Genomic DNA, 20,056 nt, shown 5'->3' on the forward strand with positions numbered 1-20,056 from the left:
TCACTCCAGAACAACACTTCCTCCTGCCTGCTTGAGTTCTAATACCACCCAAACCCAACAACAGAGACAGAACCATCCCCACTGCCGGCAAGCCTTGTCCCGTGCTTCGTCTTTTCAGCCTCCACCATCACCCCTTCCCCAGGCTCTCAGCTCTTATTCATTTCCTGCCTCTCTTCCCTTCTTGTCTGCCCAGGGATGGTCCTTCCTACAATTACCCCAACACACCCTGGGGGTGACAGAGAATGAGATGGTTGAATGGCATCACTGAGTCAATGGACATGAGTTTGAGCAAACTCAGGGAGATAGTGAAGGACAGGGAAGCCTGGCGTGCTGCAGTCCAGGGGGTCACAAAGAGCTGGACATGACTTAGCGACTGAACAACCACCACCTTAACTTCTCATAACTGCCTTTCTCTCTAGGACATGTGGGTCCTGGGCCCCACCTCCCCAGCCCACAGTAAATGTAGAAATCCCAAAATGTGAGTGAGGCGCATGCGGGCTGCTTTTTTGCATAAATCTTCAGAGGGCTTCAAATCTGCCATAACTCTTACTTTCTCATCTCCCATCCAAAGCTACCCTTTGACAGGGGTCAGCCATAGGGGGTTAAGTCTATCATGACAATGTTTCCATAGACCCTCTTTCTTTCTACAAAGAGTCGTGGATGCTAACAAAGGGCTGGCCTATTACTCTTTAGTTCCAGTATTGCTAACGCTGAGAAGACTTATGGGGAAATCAGAGACAGCCAGGGATACCTCTCCACCTTACCCTCTACCTCCTGTGATCTGACCAGTCTACTTTCTGCTAACAGGGCAGAAGGTAGGGTGTCACTCAGCTGATCTGACTCTTTGCAACCCTATGGACTATAGTCTGCCAGGCTCCCCTGTACATGGAATTCTCCAGGCCAGAATACTGGAGTGGGTAGTTGTGCCCTTCTCCAGGGGATCTCCCCAACCCAGGAATCAAACTCAGGTCTCCTGCATTGCAGGCAGATTCTTCACTGACTGAGCCACAAGGGAAGCCTAAGAATACTGGAGTGGGGAGCCTATCCCTTATCCAGCGGATCTGCCCAACCCAGGAATCAAACCAGGGTCTCCTGCACTGCAGGAAGATTCTTTACCAACGGAGCTGTCAGGGAAGCCCTTAAAACACAAATAGGTAACTCTAACTTCCAAGGAGGAGAGATATCCTATCTTATCTCAAATCTCCAGAAGTTCCGGAAAATACTCTCCCTACTCCCCAGAAGAGGACCGGAGCAAGAAGGAAACCAGAGAGAAAACTGCCAGAAAGCTTCTCTCAAGAATTAAGAGATCCTAAGCCTTCTCAACAACAGCCTGACCAACAAAAGCCCTTTTCATTCCCCTGGGCCTCCAATGTTACAAGTGCCCCATAGAAAAGGAGGGACTATTCCCGGGATCCCAGTTGCTTCCCTATTTGTAAGTTCAGATGCATTACTGGGTCTGAGGGTGCTGACCGCAGAGGTCACACTGGGCAACTGACCGTGCTCCATGCATTCCAGAGATTCCTGGACAAGGTCAGGACAGATAGCACTACGTTTCCCAAGCCCCGGTCAACACGGACATCAGGAAGGCGGGCGTGGGGGGAACATGTGGTGGGAGAAACTCTCCCTCTCACAGTCAGCGTTCAAGGATGCGCTTCAGGTGGCCCAGACCTGGAAGGCAAGCCTGGTGCTGTAAGAGGCCAGCCAGCGGGAACCTTCCTGTCCCACTCGCCAAGACAGGCAGACAGATGCACACACAGACACACACACGAGCCTGGGACCCACAGGGCAAAGGCGAGCTCCCTCCTAGGCCTGGTGCCTGGCAGCTCTATGGCCAGGGACACACATGGGCTTTTCCTGCTGTTCTGAACTGCTGGAAGGAACCATGAGAAGCTATTTTGTCCATCTGGACAGGACCACTCTGATTTGGCTCCTTACCAATAATGTGTTTTCTAATAATGCCAGAAGGCTCACCTTTGCTATGACTACTTAAAAGACATCATCATAAAACTGATACTCGCTCTTAAGTCAAGTCATTCCCCTCTGTATAGTGTGGAGACGCGGGCTTCCCCACATGCACACGGTGGTTCTGCATTTCAGCCCCTGGAGACTACACACGCACTCCCTGTGGGCGCCGGTCCTCCTACGAGCAGAGACACATGCTCAAGCTGACTCAGGGCCGACAGGAGGCCCACACGTGGCCCCGGGCACTCCAGCGAGCAGCCCTAGAAACAGAGATGCGGAGAGGGCCAGAACAAGTCCTTCCTGGGCTCCGTGGGGCAGAGACAAGAATGAGAAATGAAGATGCTGCCACAGTCACAACCCGGTCCCTCCGTCCAGAGTGGCAGGAGAAAAGGTTTTCTCTGACAATAGCTACCTAGATGCTTTTCCTTCAGCTCAGCAGCAACAATCAGGCATTAGTGAAAGGGGCCCAGGAGGAGCGGGAGGAAAGGAATTGCTCCCCAGGCATCCTCCCAGAGGATGCCCAGCACTGCAGGTGCAGTGGAGGAGGCGCCTTGGCTGGCCGAGGTCGCAGCTGGTGAGTTGGCACTCTCTCTGGTCCACTGCTAACAGCGTCTACTGTCCCAGGGATGGACAGGGCCAGAGAGACTGGGAGGGCAGAGGCAAGAAGGCAAGGTTCTGGGGGAAGGGACGGAAGTCAGTGAGTGGGCTGCCAGAGCCGTGTACAGGCGGGAGGGAAGGGCAGGTTTTCCAGGGAAGCTGCCCAGTGTTCCAGTCTAAGGGGATTCAGATGACTTCAATCCCCGGGGCGGGGTTAGGGTAGTAGATAAAAGGGGAACAAGGCCCAGCAGTGGGGCTCATAGGCAGAGTGGCCCATGGGCTGGACAGATACATTGCTGGGTTAGGAGGTCATTTCTAACCACAGCAGGAACTATGGGCTGCAGAACCAATACGGTCACTGCCCAGCACAGACCACCAGGCTGGAAACTGAAGGACGGAGGTCCAGGCTGGTAACTGAGAGTGACGGAGAGCCAGGGTGGGCCTGGAGGCACAGGACCCCTCCCTGAAGGCGGTGTCAGCCCAGTGGGCTGTCTAATGCACTCTGGAAGACGCCCCAGCCAAGGCCAAGGGTTTTCCACCAGAGTTTTGGGTGACACCACGCAAGAAATGGAGAAAATTAAGAGACATCATATCTCTTATTCATCTTTTGTCACCCAGAACCCACCATGGAGCTGCTCAGCAAACGTTGGCAGATAATGAGCTGAGCCAAACACGAGGGCAGCAGTTCCCGGACATTCCAAGGTGGAAGGCTCGGTCCAAAAGTGTCCACCTGGTGCACAGGCTACCTTGGCCAAACACAGATGGCCAGAACAGATGGGCAGCAACCCCAAGAGACTGCAGACATGGGCGCAGGAAAGGGATTATCTTTCCTGGGTGAGAGGAACACATCAGTTTGGGGGGGAAATACCCACAATCGGAGAGAAAGAGGGAAGGGAGCAGTGGGCTGGAGTCCAGACCACGCTAATGATGGAGACCCTGGGCGCCGTCACCTGGCGCCTTCAAGGCTGGGAACAGCCGATGCTACCTGCACAGCTCATTTACCAAGAAGCACGCTGAACTTTTACCACTGTGCCCCGCAGAAGCAGAGCCCAGGAAACACATGACCGACGGGCAGACGCACCAGCTCCCTCTGCACACCAGGGTGAGCTTGGATCTTTCTTAAACGAGGAGGAGGAAGCGGGGGGTTTGGAACCCATCCGCCTCACACCTGCCACACGAGAGGGGCGTCACAGCCTGGCGTGGATCCCACCGAGCAGAGCAGGCTCCCTGCCCCCAGGCCCACCTGCCTCGGGTCCCGGGTCCCAGCATGGGGAGCGGTCTGCGAGCTGTTTGACCAAAGAGCTTCCGGGTGATCTGCGTGGCTCCCTCACTGCCTCTCTCCTTCTGCCTCCACTGAGTGCTTTCGGGACCCCGAGCACCTGCTGGGCCAGCGCCAGGGCCACCCCAGGCTGCGCAGACGGCCTTCCCCCGGTCTCCAGGCCCAGGACCCCCCTCTGCCTCCCGTCCCAGCAGAGGCGGGAGGCAGTGGCCGTTGGCCTGGGTTATCTGAGGGCAGGGTGGAGGGGGGAGCACGATGACTGTGCGCCACCAGAGGCCTGGCTGGCGGGACCAACGCAAACAGAGGAAGCAGGGTATGCAACAGAAACAGAAGCAACCTACAGAGAGGAGCTGTGAGTGAGGGTGGGGGGCAAACCAGGAAGGTGGGCCCTCCCAAGCCAGCCCTCCAGCTGCTCACCTGGCGCTCAGGTCCCCTGCTGCCTGGAGCCTGAGGCGCCCCGGTGCGCCCGCCTCACGCCCCTGGCTCTGCCTCCAAGGAGGGCGGGGCTGGCAGCTCGGGTCCCTGCCCAGCCCCTCCAGCCTGTGCCGATGGTCCTCAGACCACAGCGTGAAAGGGCTGGGAGCAGCGCCTCAGAGGGCAGGTCACCTCCTGCTCCAACCTGCCTCCCAGACCCCAAAAGCGAGGACTGTCCTTAACACCTAAGACTGAGAAGCTGGGTTTCTGTGGGCTGACGCGACTCTCAGCCCATGGCATCCTCTGAGACTCCAGGTCGGGGGCGCCTGGCCCATCCTGGGACAGACTCACTGAGCGGAACCCACGGGAGATGGCAGAGCTGGTGCCAAGCCCCATGCAGCATGCAAGGCCAGCATGCACGGCACATTCACCCTCAGGTCACCCTTTCAGGGGGTGGCAGCCTGACCCGGAGATGGGAGCCAGCTGCCCCCACCCCCAGAGCACAGCAGGTCACCCAAGGGCTCTGGGCCCGCTGTGCTCTGAGATGACAAGCCCGGGCAAGAGACCAGGTGCTCAGAGGAGGTAACCACTCAGCTCCAGAGAAAGCTGCAGCTCCAGGGAGCAGGTCTGGAGCCTCCGAGTGGGGTCCCTTCCAAGCCAGCCGCCTTCGTTACTGAAGGGAGGGGAGTGTGTTGGCTGGCTCTCCTCTGGCCCTGCCCTCCACACACAGCCTCCTGCAGAGTCCAGCTTCCCACCCGCTGAAAGGGTGTGTCCTGAGAGCATGCTTTCACCCCAGGCCTCTCCCTTTGTCTGCCCCGCCGGACTGGCCTCCACCTACGCTGCCCCATGCCATGCCCGTTACCTCTGTGGTTGGTACAGTACCTGCGGTTGGAGTGGCTTCAGAACACGGCACCCAAGATAGCCAGAGAGGGAGAGGGAAAAAGAACGAGAGGGGAGAGAGAACAGAGCACAGGTGAAACCACAGGACAAGCAATCGCAGGAGAGAAGGTTCTGGCTCGAACTGACCCAGACAGTGTGGCTGGGCGCTGGCCACGCACGGCGGATGCCACCTGGCCGTTAGGGATCGTGTTCAACCCCACAGGGGTCTGCCATGCTCCTAGAGAAAACCTTCCTGGGTCTTGGAGCCCTTTCTAACATCTTTGCTTCTACCTCAACTCAAGGACATCTAGGAGGTGGCAGCAGAAACAGTCCCCCTAGAATGCCAGATTCACATGTCTGTTTTGAAGGGTGTGTCCCTCTCTAGCGGGGCTGATTTTTATGAAGGAGCTGTGTGACCCTCGATGGTGCCAGGAATTGAGGGCATAAGACAGAAGTGTATAGGAGGACACCAGTCTCAGGTGAAAGGATGCCTCCTTTATCCCCAGGGCAGGCGTTGGGCAGCTGAATCATGCTGGGGTGGAGGGAGATGGAGAATGGGTTTGGTGGGAAGCTGGGGCCTGTGATGGGCCGGAGCGTGGGGCCCTGTCCTGTGTCCTGCTGCCTCCTGGACTGCATGAAAGAGGAAACTCAGCTGCGGACTGAGAGCCTAAAAGGAACTCCTGAATCTGCCGCAAAGCCCTTGGCTGAGTGCGGCTGAGACCCCTCTTTGTTCTCTTGCCCCCAGGCGCTGAGATCCTTCCCTGCTGGGCGGTGTGGCTTTGTTTATCTGCTGTTCTGTGTTGATGGGGGCGGGGAAAAGGGAGGGAGAAGAGGCTCTCTCTAGGATCTCCGTGTAGAGTGAAGTAATCAAGGAAGGGCACCAGCCCTGGCCTGACCTTTGGTAACAGGCATGTATCAACCATTTCCCAGTCACCCAGCCCTAATACACTGTCCAAGTACCCGAGAGACTGGAAGGGAGACTGGGGAGGGGGAGTATTGTGTGGCTCACCCCTGGTTTACAGGAGCAGACAGGGACACACGCAGCACCGTCAGCCTTCCCCGGCTTCCGCCTGGCCCCTCGCGCCTCTGCTTCGGTGCTGGCCTACTGGCCAGGGGAGCAGGGCTGGGGGAGGGACGTGCGGCTGCTTGTGGCGCTGACCTGGGAGCCTGAGGTGAGGCAGCAGGCCTGGAGGCACGACTGCTTTCCTGGGCTGGGGGTGGGGTGCCCAGGAGGCCCCCCCCAGGCCAGGCCTGGCCAGCAGACCTCAGCCTTCTGGGGAGAGTGCTGGACACAGTAACCTGTGGTCGGCGTCAGAAATCCTTAACCACATGGCCCCTTCTTTGCAGCCTTCCCCTGTGGACTCAACCCTATCCCCTGCCGCGCCACTGCAGTTCCGCCACCTAAACACTGCACTGCTCCTGGTGAATCACAGTTGGATCCTCTTGTGGGTGTCCCTCCTTCTAGGCTGGGGGCTCATCAGTTTTTATATTCCTGGCTTTTGGCACAGTTGTCCGGCATCTCGGGCAGGGGCTCTTGAACAGCCCACAGTGCCTCTGGGGAGGCAAAGCCCCCACTCCCTCTCACGGGGGTCTGCGGATGATGCCAGGGCCTCCAGAGCCTCTCCTACCCGAGAGCTCGCTGATGCTACGAGCACGGGCGCCAGGCGCCCTTTAGTGGACTTCGCGTGTGCGCGCAGCTCTGGGCCGGGCGCCCTCTAGTGGACATCGCGTGCGCTCGCAGCGCCAGGCCGCGCGCCCTCTAGTGGACACGGCATGCACACGCAGCTCAGGGCCAGGCGTTCGCAGCAGGAAGACGCCAGAGCCTGGGAGAGGCGCTCAGGCGCGCGGTCTCTGTGAAGCTGGCTGGGCAGACGGCTGTTTCCCAGCTCCCTGGCCTCTCCTCGGCCGGACAGCTCACTCCCTCCACGCCGCCAGGAGGGCTACGTCTCCTGCTCGGCCCAGGACGCCGGCAGTCAGCGTCAGTCAGGGCTGGCCCCCATTCCCCTCAGCGCCAGGCACCCTCAGAGGAGAAGGGGCAGCCCCAGGGCCCTCAGCGGCCACCTCCATCACAGCGCTGCCTCCCTCACCTGGCAAACACCTTCCTGCTCTGTGGAGTCTGTGAGCACACTTACTTCCAACGTGCTTTCTCTCATCCCCTCAGCTCAGCCATGGCTCACAATCTCTTCCCTGTACCCCCAAAGGTGAAACAGCTGAGCAAGCCGAGGCCACGTGGGGACCCAGGTCTGACTGCAACGGTCAGAAGACGCGTGTTCCAGGTCCACGGACGGCACCTACCTGTCAGCACGCAGGCTGGCTTCCCCCTCTGGGGGCCTGCCGGCCCCCGCCATCCCAGGAGGCCAGAGGCCAGCTCAGGGTTTCTCTAGGCATCTGCACTCCCCGGGACCATCCGCCCCGTGGCCGCCGCAGTGCACCTACCTTCATTCGGGGGCGCTGGTGACTCCTCCGTGACTGCTTCCCCTGAGCCCACCTGCGTCCTGGCACTGAGGGAAAAGCGGTAGCGCGACACAGGGTCTGCTCTTTGCACCGTGAACTTGGTCTGATTGGGAGAGAAGTTTTCCACTATCTGCTTTCCTACTTTGGTTCCATTAACTGGAGAGAGACAGGTAAGTGGAATTGAACTTTAGCAATGTTGACCATGATAGGTTATATATAAACTGCAGCTGGAAGGAGGAAGCCTTCTCGACTCTGCTGGGAAGGGAACCCATGAAACCTGCCCGTGATCTTAAGGACTCAGCCTGGGAGACGTTTCAAAGGCTGAGTGTTGGGCCACAACTCCTCTCTGGCTCTTTGATGACTCACCAGGGTTAACACTTGCCCACTGATCTCATTATTGCTAGCTCAACACAAGGTTATGTGGCTGATTCTGAAAGATTCAACTTTTAATCCTCGAGCCTTTTCAACAAGGACAAAACTTGAGTTCCTTTTTTCCTTTCAAACAGAACTGGGGTAAAACCACTAGAGCTTTTCATTGTTAATGCCTCCTTTGTAAAAGGCCTATTCACTATATACTTCAGAGGGGGAAGGTCAGGTCCAGAAATGGATTCAGAATCACATGCAAGCACACAGTTGGCTATTAAAATCGTTAATAACACAATGCCTGCCCTTTGAGCCTCACATCAAAGCATAACATCACCTACTTTAGAAGACATTTGAAAGTCTTTCAAATGAGTGACGCTCCTGTCCCTGCCTGGTGATGCTGAATTCTTTAGGTGAGGTCATCCCAACCCAGGCTCCTGATAGAGCCAATATTCAGTACTGAATATTCAATATTCCATGGCAACTCCACAAACAACTGCTTTACCAAAAACGGCAACTTGTTAAGGTGGCCCCAAGGGGCAGTGTTGTGTGGATCCCTATGCATGTACTATCTGCCCGAGTGGATGGAAGCTCTGTCAGGTAAGAAATGTTCTGTCCTAGACTTGTAGGAGTTAGAGACTCTAAGATTCCTGAGCCTGGGGGTTGAATCCCTCATCAGACCAGACGTCCCCTTTGCCTCACCGGCTGACTGGAAGCCCCCTGAAGGAGGAGCTGTGACAGGAGAGTGGGGATTGGGTCTCGCTTGCCTCCCATAACCCTACAGGAAGCTTTTACCCTGCCCCCTGCATCCCTCCACAATGCCCTATGTACCCAGAGGCTTTCTACCTTGATTCCTTAGGAAAGGTGGTGAGAATGGGGTTTCTGATTCTCGAGATTATCCAAGAGAAAGAAGGGCAGAACGTACAGGCCACGTATTTGAGAGTATATCCAATCAGGATCCCATTGGGGTGTTCTGGATGATCCCATTCCAGGTTGATTGTCTCCAGGTTGGGCTGCCGGACTCGGAAACGCCTGGGGGCACTGGGTACTTGGGGAAGGAGGACAGAGTGGGGGACATGGCGGGAGAGAAAGGGGTGGGCAGGATGAGGAAAACACAAGAAACAAAGCACAAGTATGAAGGCATTGACCTCTGGACAACCCCCGTGCTGGATCACTGCTAAGCCACAACCTGGAGGGCTATGAGGTGGCTAGTGCCCACTGCCTCATCCAGAATGGCATTTCCCCACATCTAGGACAAGCATGGCTCAGACTTGGTTTACATGGGGAAGGAGTCAGTTAAGTTCTCCTTTAAAAACTACCCTGAACACAGCATACATTAGGCTCTGATCCCGCAAAGAAACCTCCAGGATGGGCAGAATCATCCTCAGGTAGGAAACCAATTTTAATCTCTGTTTGGTAACAGAAGCCGTGGTTCTCAATCTTCAGACAAGGATTCTCACCACAGGGTCAAAGTATCAAACCCTGGCCTCTGGGCTGAGAAGAAAGAAACCCACGTTGGAACATGTGGATGGTGCCAGGAACAGTAGCAATGGGGAGAGGCTGGTGATGAAAACCAGACAAGGAGGAAGGGATACAGGAATAAAGAAACAAGGGAGAGGAAACAGAGGAGAGGAAAAAGGAGGAGGGGCAGAAGAATGGGGGAAAATAACAGTTAAGAAGGGAGGAAGGAGAAACAGAAGAGGGCAAAGGAAATGCCAAGCTGGTCTGAGGGGCCTGGCAGGAACAGGAGATGGGCAGGGATCTCCCCAGGGGTCCAGCTCCCAGGACTGGGGTGCCCCCTGAAGGGCAGCCTCTAGGTCACAGTGGTGACAGGAGGGAAGGTCCTTGGGGCTGAGGCTGGCGAACCAAGCAGATGCCTCCTGGGAGTCCAAGTGCCTTCTGGGAGTCCAGATGCCTCCTGGGAGTCCAGGTGCCTGAGCCCCCTCAGGATGCTGTGGGTGGGCCCCCTCAGGAGACCGTGGGCGGCTCCCGCAGTGCCCTTCAGAGTCCGTGTACACAGCCTGTCCAGAGTCCCATCAGCCATCTCACAGTCTTGTTCTGACATAGAACCGCCTGTCAGGGCAGCCGCCTCGGGGACAGCACTCCACGGGTACCATCAGCGCGCTGGTCATCGCTCCGTGAGGTCGTGCAGAGGTCAACTTGTGTCAGCCGGGCAGAGCCATGCTGGAGATGCTTGGGGCCACTTGGCCACGCCACCCGCATCCTGCCCTCCCCGGGGAGCGGCAGCTGGACCTACCTCCTTCCGGGGTTGTGAACTCCTTGGTTTCACTGCGAGGCCCGTCGCCTCGCCCATTGACCACAACCATCTCCAGCTTGTAGTTACTGTAGGGGAAGAGGCGGGACACCACGCCACGCAAGCGGTCGCCAGGGAAGCCAGCTTGCTGCCTCTTCTGAGACACCCACAGGTTCTTCAGCAAGCTGCTCTCCCTCCAGTAGTAGGCCTTAGGACAGAGGCGGGCTGGTGAGGGCTCGGCCGGGCAGGGCGGGGTTAGTTGTTAGTGGTGGTGCTGGTGGTGACTGGTCTTCCCTTTCCTGGCCACGGGCTCCGAACTGCAAAGGCCCTCAGCAGCCCCACAGAGGGCTGGGGGAGGCACCTGACAGTCCCCAACCATTGGCCACTAGTGCGTGGGGACTGATGTCAAACCAAGTACACTTTTTGGTTTTGATCATTTTCTGAGCTGTGTCGTCTCTCTGGGAACAGGCACGCTGGCCAAACGTACAGCCGAGATGCTCCATCTTGAGTTATTTCCAAGCTTGGGATAGGTTGCTCAGGGAGTCTGTACCAAAAGCACAAATTCGAGCCAAGGGCCCAGGCATGGAGAGCTCTTTTCTGTGCTCAAAGACCACATCACCTTGAGTTAGATTTAGTATGGTTTAGATTGGCAGCAGACAGGAGCTGAAAAGTAGCAGGTTACCCCCAGAAGTCTGAATACAAGAAAGGGTTGATTTAGTCCTTTAAAATCAAAAGCTTCCTTTTGATACTGTTTAAAAACTGTTAGGATAGTGACATGTCCAAGCCAATGGGAGACCAGGCTGTGGGATGGCAAAAGCTGGGGTGGGATAGGACAGCCTGCAGAAGGGGGCAGTGCCACAGTCAGAAGTCTGAAGCATGGGGTGTGATGAGCAGTGGAGGGGAAGCCCCAGCATCACCCGGGGCCTCCAAGGACAAGGTAGAGAGGAAGTTCAGACTTAAGAAGGGGACCCAAAGAGAGTTTTAGCCAAAAACATCTCCAGGCAAGTAGGTTAAGGGTGCAAGTTGGGGAAGAGCTCATTCAAGTGTATATATCATCTCATTTTCCTTCCTTGGCCTGCCAAATCCATTTCCCTAGAAGAGACTGACTCCCTCTGTGCCACCAATTGTCCATCAGCTAAACCCCAATGACCTATAAGCCACAGAACCCGTGTCACCCAGGGCCACAGCCTCTCCAGGAGTTTTAAATAGAGCAACTCAAGGGAGAGCCTTGCATACCCTGGGTTTTCTCTCCCTTCCCATTCAAAGAGAGAAACATCAGGAAGAGAAGAGGCGGCCAGGGGAAGTCAAGGGCCTTAATAAACTGGAGTTGTTGGCTGTGACAACACGGAAGGGTTTGTACCCTTGTAGTAGCTCTTCTGGTTAGTTGGGGCTTCATGAAATCAGATTGGGTGAGGCAAGCAGCCCAGAAGGGCCTTTAGAAGAAGAGGGGAGGGGTGTAGCTCAGCGGTGCCTCAACACTGCCTCTGAAGATACATGTGTGTCCTCACACATGGAGTGCAAGCATAATGTGTTCTGTATGGTCAGTGCAAACCCAGCACCCACCTGCTGAGCAGAATCTCTCAGCACACGTGCTGCAGGAGACACCCGGTGTATCTGTGTTTTTTCTGAGTATATTTTGAACAGCTCACTCTAGACATCGTGTTTTTTGTGTTGGCTGCGCCACATGGCTTGCGGGATCTGAGTTTCCCAGCCAGGCCAAGGAGGTGAAAGTGTGGAGTCCTAACCACTGGACCACCAGGGAACTTCCAGACATCGTCTTCTTAAACCAACTCTGGGTCCAACCACTATCCCAAGGACCCCTTCCAAACATCTCATGTACCGCGTCTGCTACCCCCTCGCCCTGTTAGGGAGCTGCGAGGTTAGACGGGGCCTGCAGCTGGCTTCCTCACTCGATATTCTCTGAGCTGGCCCTGGACCGTGTCGGAGTAGACGCGGTTCCACTGCAGGCTGATGGCGGTGCTGTTCAGGACTCGGATTTTAACATCGGTGGGTGCAGCCCTGGGATCTGCAATGTGTCGGGACAGAGAGCTGGTTATGCAGGTGGGGCTGCTCCCCGCCGACTCCAGAGTCCCCTCCGACTCGCCTGCCCTCGGCTGGCTTGCACCTTCAGCCCACTCTGGACGCTGGGCACTCCCTCCAGGCCAAGTGGCGTGATGGCACTCCACTGTGGCGGGCCTCCCGCTGGCTTACCAACCTTACTGTTTTCCCTCTAATCCTGCCCTCACACTGGAAATAGTACCCCTTGAGTGGCATTTGTTTCTTGCCAGGGCCCTGCAGGAAACATTGCCCGCAGACTAAAGATGCCCTAGCCTAGTTCAGGAAAAGACTGATTCTGAGACTACCTGCAGAGGGAGGGACACTGCCCTCGTAACTGGTTCTCTCCCCTGTTTTTTCTACTCTGCCACCAAAGTGGTTCTGCCTTATCCCCTCTAATGTATTGGCCGTGGGGTACACAGATGCAGTGGAAACGGTGGGGTGGTCCGTGAGTCCGTGGCTAGATGCTGCCTTTTCCATACTTACCCTCCAGAAGCCCCCATCGCCTTCTGTCTGGAAGCGTCTGCCACCATGGAAATGAGGAGCAGGAAGGACAGAGGGCCTGCTGATCCCCGCTCCCTATCTCCTGAGGGGGTCCAATCCACAGTCACCTCCAGGGAAGTGGGGCATGGGGCCCGACCCTCGCTCCTAGCTCACTGAACCCCACTGGCCCTGTTCCTGACCCCAGCACTGGCCCCCGTGAATCCACTCTTCCTCAAGACTCTCCTCTCTCCTTCCTTCGGGTCACTCCACCCACCTCCATGGTTTCTTCTCAGATCAGACCCAGATCCACCAGGGTATGGACTACCCTGACCAGGAGGGGCATCACTAACCCTCCTGCCTTGCTCAGCAGCCGTAGGACTGATGTGCTAGGGACAGAGAGGCCCCCACTGCCTGGACAGCCAGGTACACACTTCTGCACATATCCCAGAATCACACTGATTTCTCCAGCGACAGCCTCCAAAGAACACCTCTTTTTATGCCCAGGGATGCAGTGGCTGGCTTGGAGTATTCAATCTGGGGAGCTGTGGACTTCAGTCCCTCGAGAATTCCCCTGGGGAGCCCAGGAGCAGTCTGGCCTGGCCCTGCTTCCTGTGGGGGCGTCTAGTTATGGCATTTGGGTCAGACGGTCCTCGGGGCTAGCAAGGCCTGGCAGTAAGACAGACCACAAACCTGGGTGCTGTTTTCAAGCCTGGAATTTGCTACTGTGCAATATGGGCGGGGGTTTCCCTTGCAGGACCCCAGTTTTCCTGTTTATAAAGTGAGAGTACTGGACCAGGTGACGACATTCATTAATTCTAACCAGCATTCAGATGATACCGTCTCTGCTCCTGCCACCGCCTGGGGCCTGTCTGCTCCAGGTCACTGCAGGAGACCCCTCTTTCCTGGTAACTGGCTGTCCTCCAGGGTGCTCTTAGAAGACCCAGGGCCCACGCCAAGGTTCCTGGTCTGCAGGGGTGGCCTGGGCAGCCCAGCTGTGCAGGCCTGGGGTGGAGGGAGGGTGGGTACTCACAATCTTCTCCAGAGTAACCGATGACAGTGTCTGGCTCAGGGCCCTTCCCAAAGTCGTTTTCAGCCTGGACTCGGATCTCGTAGGGCACGTAGACGGGGGTCTGCCCCACCACATAGCGGGAGCCCCACACCGTGACATTGTTCCAGGCCTCGCGGGTCTCTCTCCGCCGCCACTTGACGATGTAGCGCAGGTTGGGGCCGAAGGCGGAGGTGGCGTTCATGGGCTGAGCGGGGAGAGACGGCAGGAGTGGTGAGGGTGCTGGAGAGGAGCCCGGGCCACCCCAGCTCGCCCTCTTCCCGCGGCAGGGCCCTGTCCCCAGCCTGCCCAACCGTGGCCAGCCCCTTGCAGAGCTGGGGAGAGCCTGCCCCCCACTCTGAGTCCCCCGAGCCCGGAGTCCTGTGAAGCTGGCAGCACGCAGATCCTCCTCCAAGGCCCCAGGCCCTCTGATGTCACAGCCCCCGCCCGGCAGGTACACAGGCAGGAAAAGCATCACTGTCAACAGGACTCTTTCCAGGGATGGAGCAACCAGAAGCAAGATGTGCACGGTGATGTAACAAGCCTCAAAAGCCAGAGAGGAGTGAGTTCTGGCTTAGTCATGGCACGCCTGCTGCCAATGAATCAAAATTCCTGACTTCAGTCCTAGCGAATCCATGCCTCTCTGCCCTACCCTTCTTAAAAGGCTGGAGGTGGGAGCAGGCGTAACTGTCTTTGTTCCCCAAGGGCTGGTCCAGGAAGCCGTTCCTTGGGCACCTGCAATACAGAGCTGAACCACTCCTTGCCAGGTCCTAAAGATGAGCCCTGGCGTCTTAAGTCTGGGCTCAGCCCAACTGCCAAGGCTGCTGTGAGACCAGGCCCTCGGCAGACAATGATGGTCATGATTCCAAACTCTGCATCTGTCTATTTCCATTATGCACAGCAACAGCACAAAAATGTTAAAATTTTAGTGGCTGGGACTTCCCTGGTGGCACAGTGGATAGGAATCCTGGAATTCAAATACACAGGTTTGAACCCTAGCCCGGGAATGTTCCACATGCCACGGAGCAACTAAGCCTGTGTACCACAATTACTGAAGCCTATGTGCCCTGGAGCCTGTGATCCATAACAAGAGAAGCCCCCACACCACAGCTAGAGAGCAGCCCCTTCTCTCCACAGCTAGAGAAAGCCCTTGCACAGCAATGAAGACCCAGAGCAACCAAAAATAAAACATTTTCAGTGGCTGAATTTGCATCTCAGAAGCAGTTTGGAAAAAAAAAAAAACACGTCATTTGGAGGCCACATATCCCAGTTTTGGTTTGGAAAATGTGGTCAGGTGAGCCAAGATGGAAGATGAGTTTTTCAATCCTGGTCTGGAGGTCATCTTTGGAGTCCCTCTGTCCATCCTGGACTTACAGACAGCTGCCACTGGAGGCCCACCGTGAGGCTGGTCTCTCCCCACACCCAACAATCTCCAGCGAGAGGAGCTCAGAACTCACCAAAGCGAGGTACCAGTGTTTAGGCTACATCTTTTCTGGGGACTAATCTAAATCTCTCCCTCTTCTAAAGAAGTGCTTTGGTCCTGTGGGCCTCAGTCACCTCTGCTCCTGTCTTAAACCTTGCTCTTAGATACTCTCCTGTTTGATTTCTTGATGCTCTCACACCAGGCAGGTAGTCTGAGCCAGCCTGCGGCTGGGGGGCCCCAGGGCTGCACAGGGCGAGGGCCCCCAGACTGCCAGGCCAGCATCGCGGGTGGGCTGGAGGGGCTCTCACCGTCCACGTGATCTCCATGTTGTTCTTCCTGCTCCCCTCTCCCTTCACGTCGGACGGGTTGGACTCGGGGGCTGGAACCCAAACGGAGACCAGTTCAAACCCGGGGTATGCATCACAGGGCACAGTGAACAGCCTCTCCTCCCCAGCCACTGGCCCCTCTGTGCTCATCTCTGCATGTCTCAACACTTTGTCCCCCCCGCAGCTGAGCTCACTCTGCCGCGCTGCCGCACGTATGATGTACCTTCCTAGCTGAGACCTAGACCCCCAAAAGATGGATAGTTTCTTCTGAGTTTTAATCCCTGACAAGATAGCATTTATTATAAGGCTTTCCACATTTTAGATGATCAATAGAGCCAATTCAATGTGGATTATCCCCTTTGTGGATTATCCACTAAGTGTGTTAAACACCAACTTGGGTTATCCTGGCATTCAACATTTTGGGGGAGCATCTTTCACCCTCAATGAGCCAGTATGATTTCAGAAATCTAAGCATTTCATTACCCAAGTATGTTAAGAAACCTGATACAACATGAGATTATATATTTCTACTGCCAATCTTCATAGCTATTCCCTTTAAAGCAGATCATTGAGAATTATTCATAATATTAGTAATAATAAACATGACAGTTAACATTTATTGTGTGATTACTACATGCATATCACATTAAGGACCTGAATTGTATTTTCAAACAATTGTATTTTCACAACAGCCCCATAAGGAGATGGTGTAATTATTCTCTGGTTCATAGATGAGGAAGCCTGGAGTAGCGTGCCTAAATTCACATGGCTGGGGACCCGGGGAACTTAGTCTGTACTCGGGTGCCAGGCGTCAGCACCTGCCGTTAGCCCTCAAGACTCACGTGCTCCGCTGGTTCGGTAGCGCTCAGACGGGAGGCTGGGGTGGCTGCTGCCCACCTCGTTGATGGCGATGACCCGGAACTGGTAATTGACGTAGGGTGACAGCCGGAGCACAGCTGAGTTGACACTGCCTGGGAACTTGGAATGGTCATGCCAGACCCCTGGCTGGAACTGGTCTTCTTCAAACTGAACAACGTAGTCTGAGGAGGCAAGGAAGGCGGGACTGTCTGGGGAGCTGAGTCAGTTGAGTCCTTTCCCAAGATGTGCCCTCAGGGTGCCCAGCAGTGTTGACAGCCTCCCGTGGGGAGACAGAGGCACATGAACTCCTCCCAAACACAGAACAGGAGACAGACCACGGCCTCCACTCTGTTGAAAGCCCAGGGCACACGCCAAGTGAGGAGGTGGCAGGGCCAGAAGTCAGGGCCGGGCCGGCCGCCGAGCTGCAACCCCCTCTTCTGGTCGGTGCCGGCCCGTGGCTGACCTGTGATGGGGCTGTTGTTGTCATCCCCTGGGATCCAGGTCAGCCTCACACTTCTCTCGGCCAGGTCAGTGAGCTCCAGGTCCCGGGGTCGGTCCGGTCGTCCTGGCGGCAGAGGGAGGGGCCTCTGGAGTCAGAGCTGGCCCGGTCACCATCCTACAGACAGGACCTGGGCAGGCTGAGCTCACCCCGCAGGGACCAACCCCAGCCTGTGCCAGAGGGTCAGCCTAGGGGCCACCCTGCCCTTGGGGTTCAAGGAAGGACAAAGAGGAAAGACCCCCGAATTCCACCAGCCCCCAAAGAATATCAAGGGGTGCAGGGTGCAGTGAGAATTGGGGCCAACCCACCCCAACCTGTGGGTGTTCTTGGAGTGGAAGCATTTGGGAAAGGGTCACAGCTTTAGGAAAGAAGTGTGGGACTTCTGTGTGTAATTATCTTCTACTGTGTGTGCTGAGGCTCTGAGGGGGCAGGAGCCCAGGAGGGTGTTTGGAGAGCTTGCAGGGCAGAGCAGTTAGGGGGCTGGGGGGAGCGGGACAAACACAGAGGACCAGGCCAGGGAGGAGACAGCAGCTCCGTCTAGAAGCTTCCATGATGGACAGCAGGACAGAGGCCCCCAGCAAGGGTGGGGCAGCACCTCTGGGGGGCCACAGTCTCACTGGATTTCTTAAGTGGGTGTGAGCGCCCTCCTGGCCGAGGGATAAAGCCATCTGGCCACTGACTGGTGAGGGCAGGCGTGTTTCTTTTCTCCCATCCTGGCTCCATGAACCAGCTGTTTCCATAGTCTGGCTGGTAACTGGAAGGATCTGGAACATGAGTCCCAGCAGCCACATTCACGTGTCACACACATGTGCACGTGGACTGTAAATGGGTGTGTAACAGCAGATCTGGAGAGGCTGCCAAAAAGATGGGCCTACGGATAACTGGAAGCAAGAGTTCCAAGACCACGCGGAGTGAGAGAACAGACCTCCCCAGGGGAGTGGTGGGCATGGCCAGAGGTGAGGGGTTGGGAGGGGAACACAACTGTCTGCCAAAGGGGCGGGGCCAGAAGGGGCTCAGGAGGAGCCGGGCCTCCTGAGAGGGTCAGACTTGGCAGGGGCGGGGCGAGCTGCCCCCTGTCCTGTGCAGAGCACCCCTCTCCTGCAGGGCCCTCCTCCTCCTACGCGCCACTCTCCCAGACACCTCGAGGGCTTGGTTCTAGTCCCGGGGTTAGTACGAATTACCTTTGGGAAGGGCAGCCAAACGGTTAGTCGGAGTAGCCTGATCAGCTGCAAAGGTAAGACGGGTTATCCAGGTTAGCAGGTTATTTGGGGATAAAGGTGCTCTAAGGGCGGGATCAGGAGGCCAGGCTGGAACAGCGGCCCCTGCTCGGCCTCAGCCCCCCGCCCCGTGGAGGGTGCCCCGGCCCTCACAAAGGCCTTCCCGTGCCCCTCCGCAGCCGAGGGCGGGCATGCGGTCTGCTTGCTGTCCTGGTGTGGGCACTGTGTCTGGGCCCACTGTTCCCCGGGACGGTGCAGGGATGCACCGAGACAGCAGAGGTGAAGAGAGGATATGCTCTCCTGGGCGGGAGACCACACCCTCGGGTTTGGGATGGCTTCGTATTTACAGTCTGGCTTGGGGGCGAGGGCCCACCAAGAGGCAGTCATCAGAGGTGCCCGGCACCCTGTGAAATCCCTCCAAGAAAGGCGGGCAGAGAATAAAGCAGCAGCAGGTGTTGGAAGGCCAAACACAGAGCTGGCTTGTTTCAAGGATGGGCAGTTTTAATTTACCTAGTGGTTCAGAGTCAGCTGTAAAGTTGGTAAAAACGACCACAAGAACCCCGTGCATCCCTCTCCCTCTGGCACCCTTCAGTTGAGGATTGAGGCGAGTTAGCCATTCCATTCAGGAGGTAAGGCATCTAGTACAGCCTGTTCTGAGAGGAGCAGCTTCCTAACCCTCAGACCCTCAGACCCTCAGACAAGAGGCTCCCCATGCCTGGCTGGCTGGCTGTCCGCGGGCACTGCCCTCAGAGCCACCCCCACCTCCCTGGACGCGGGGCGGGCGGCGGTGGTTACCTAGCACGGTCAGGTGGGCTTTGGCCAGGTCCTGGTCCAGCTCAGTGCTGGCGACGCACGTGTAGCTGCCCTGGTCCCGCTCGGCCACGCCGAAGATGGTCAGGGAGTCCTCCTCCTTCTTCATCCTGCAAAGGAACCGGGAGGGGTTGGAGGAAGGTGGAGGGCAGACGGTGAGGTGGGGAGGTGGGGGTGGCGGGCACTGCCTGTCCGCCTTCTCCCTGGGGCGGGGACAGTGAGTCAGAGCTCCTAGGGGACGGGGGCCCCATTGCAGTGCTGTGGGAGGGGCTGGCTCTTCCTGTCACCCTGAGCAGTCGTGGTGTTGGCGGAGAGGATAGGAACACGGGCGGTGCTAGAGCGGCCCCCTCCGTATTCACCATGCTCGAATCCCCGCGGGTCCGCTGCGCTCCCCTCCTGAATTAGGGCACAGCTGGGCCCACCCCTGAAGGCAGGTCTTCTCAAGCTTTCAGCTCTGTCTCAACCCAGAGTGATGCCTGCGCTCGGCCCAGTTCCCTGGGCTCCCCTGAGCCGTCTCCAGAGAGGGAGGAGGGCACCCAGGAGCTGGGTGCATTCCTGAGTGCCAGCAAACCTGTGCCTGCTGCAGGGTTACGCCCCTCCAGGAAACCAGATGATCAGCAGACCCAGCTAGTGCCCACGTGCACCCTGCCCCGAGGCCGAAGCTGGTACAGAAGAGAGCCCGAGGGGAGGCTCAGATCAACGTTCTCAGCCCCAGCTGCATATTCCCAACACCCGGGGACTTCAAACACCGTCTAGGCCTGGGCCCGCCCTCAACGCCAACCAGATCCAAATCTGGCTGAGGGAGAGGACAGGCGTGGGCCCAGGGTGCAGTAAGGGCAACCCAACTAACCACAGGGTCAGAGCCTGCTCAGGCAGCCCTGTCGGGGGACGCAGCACTGCTGGCTGGGCTGAAACGAGGCAGGGGGCGTGTGGCCTGGACGCCAAAGAGGAGCAAGGAGGGGCCGAAGGACAGAGAAGAGTGTGCAGATGGAGAGAGGAGAGAAAGGAGGGAAGGAGGGGAGAAGAGGCGGGGGAAGAGGAGAGAGGAGCAGGGCGCTGAGCGGAGAGAGGGCAGGCGCTGGAGGGGGTCTCTCCCCGGAGGTTCCCAGAACCTGCTTCAGCGGTTCTGCAGCGACAC

At 57.0% G+C, this 20,056-nt stretch overlaps 1 protein-coding gene across 23 annotated transcripts in view; it reads right to left on the bottom strand.

The window, feature by feature from the left end:
* The window catches only part of NFASC (neurofascin), a 199,215-nt gene that overhangs the window by 24,130 nt on the left and 155,029 nt on the right, over positions 1 to 20,056 (bottom strand). For 11 of the 23 annotated variants that reach the window (XM_043485651.1, XM_043485660.1, XM_043485648.1 and 8 more), the window contains 11 exons: positions 18,904 to 19,028; positions 18,073 to 18,117; positions 16,856 to 16,957; positions 16,377 to 16,574; positions 15,517 to 15,587; positions 13,771 to 13,993; positions 12,113 to 12,228; positions 10,206 to 10,410; positions 8,874 to 8,996; positions 7,568 to 7,741; positions 5,135 to 5,149 (listed from right to left, as the gene is read on the bottom strand). In XM_043485651.1, coding sequence (XP_043341586.1) covers positions 5,135 to 5,149; positions 7,568 to 7,741; positions 8,874 to 8,996; positions 10,206 to 10,410; positions 12,113 to 12,228; positions 13,771 to 13,993; positions 15,517 to 15,587; positions 16,377 to 16,574; positions 16,856 to 16,957; positions 18,073 to 18,117; positions 18,904 to 19,028 — 1,397 coding nt within the window. The remainder of the gene's footprint in view (positions 1 to 5,134; positions 5,150 to 7,567; positions 7,742 to 8,873; positions 8,997 to 10,205; positions 10,411 to 12,112; positions 12,229 to 13,770; positions 13,994 to 15,516; positions 15,588 to 16,376; positions 16,575 to 16,855; positions 16,958 to 18,072; positions 18,118 to 18,903; positions 19,029 to 20,056) is intronic. The other 12 variants (XM_043485670.1, XM_043485657.1, XM_043485667.1 and 9 more) reach the window with 6 other exon arrangements.

The sequence above is a fragment of the Cervus canadensis genome, chromosome 13 (assembly GCF_019320065.1).
Source record: "Cervus canadensis isolate Bull #8, Minnesota chromosome 13, ASM1932006v1, whole genome shotgun sequence".
NCBI lineage: Eukaryota > Metazoa > Chordata > Mammalia > Artiodactyla > Cervidae > Cervus > Cervus canadensis.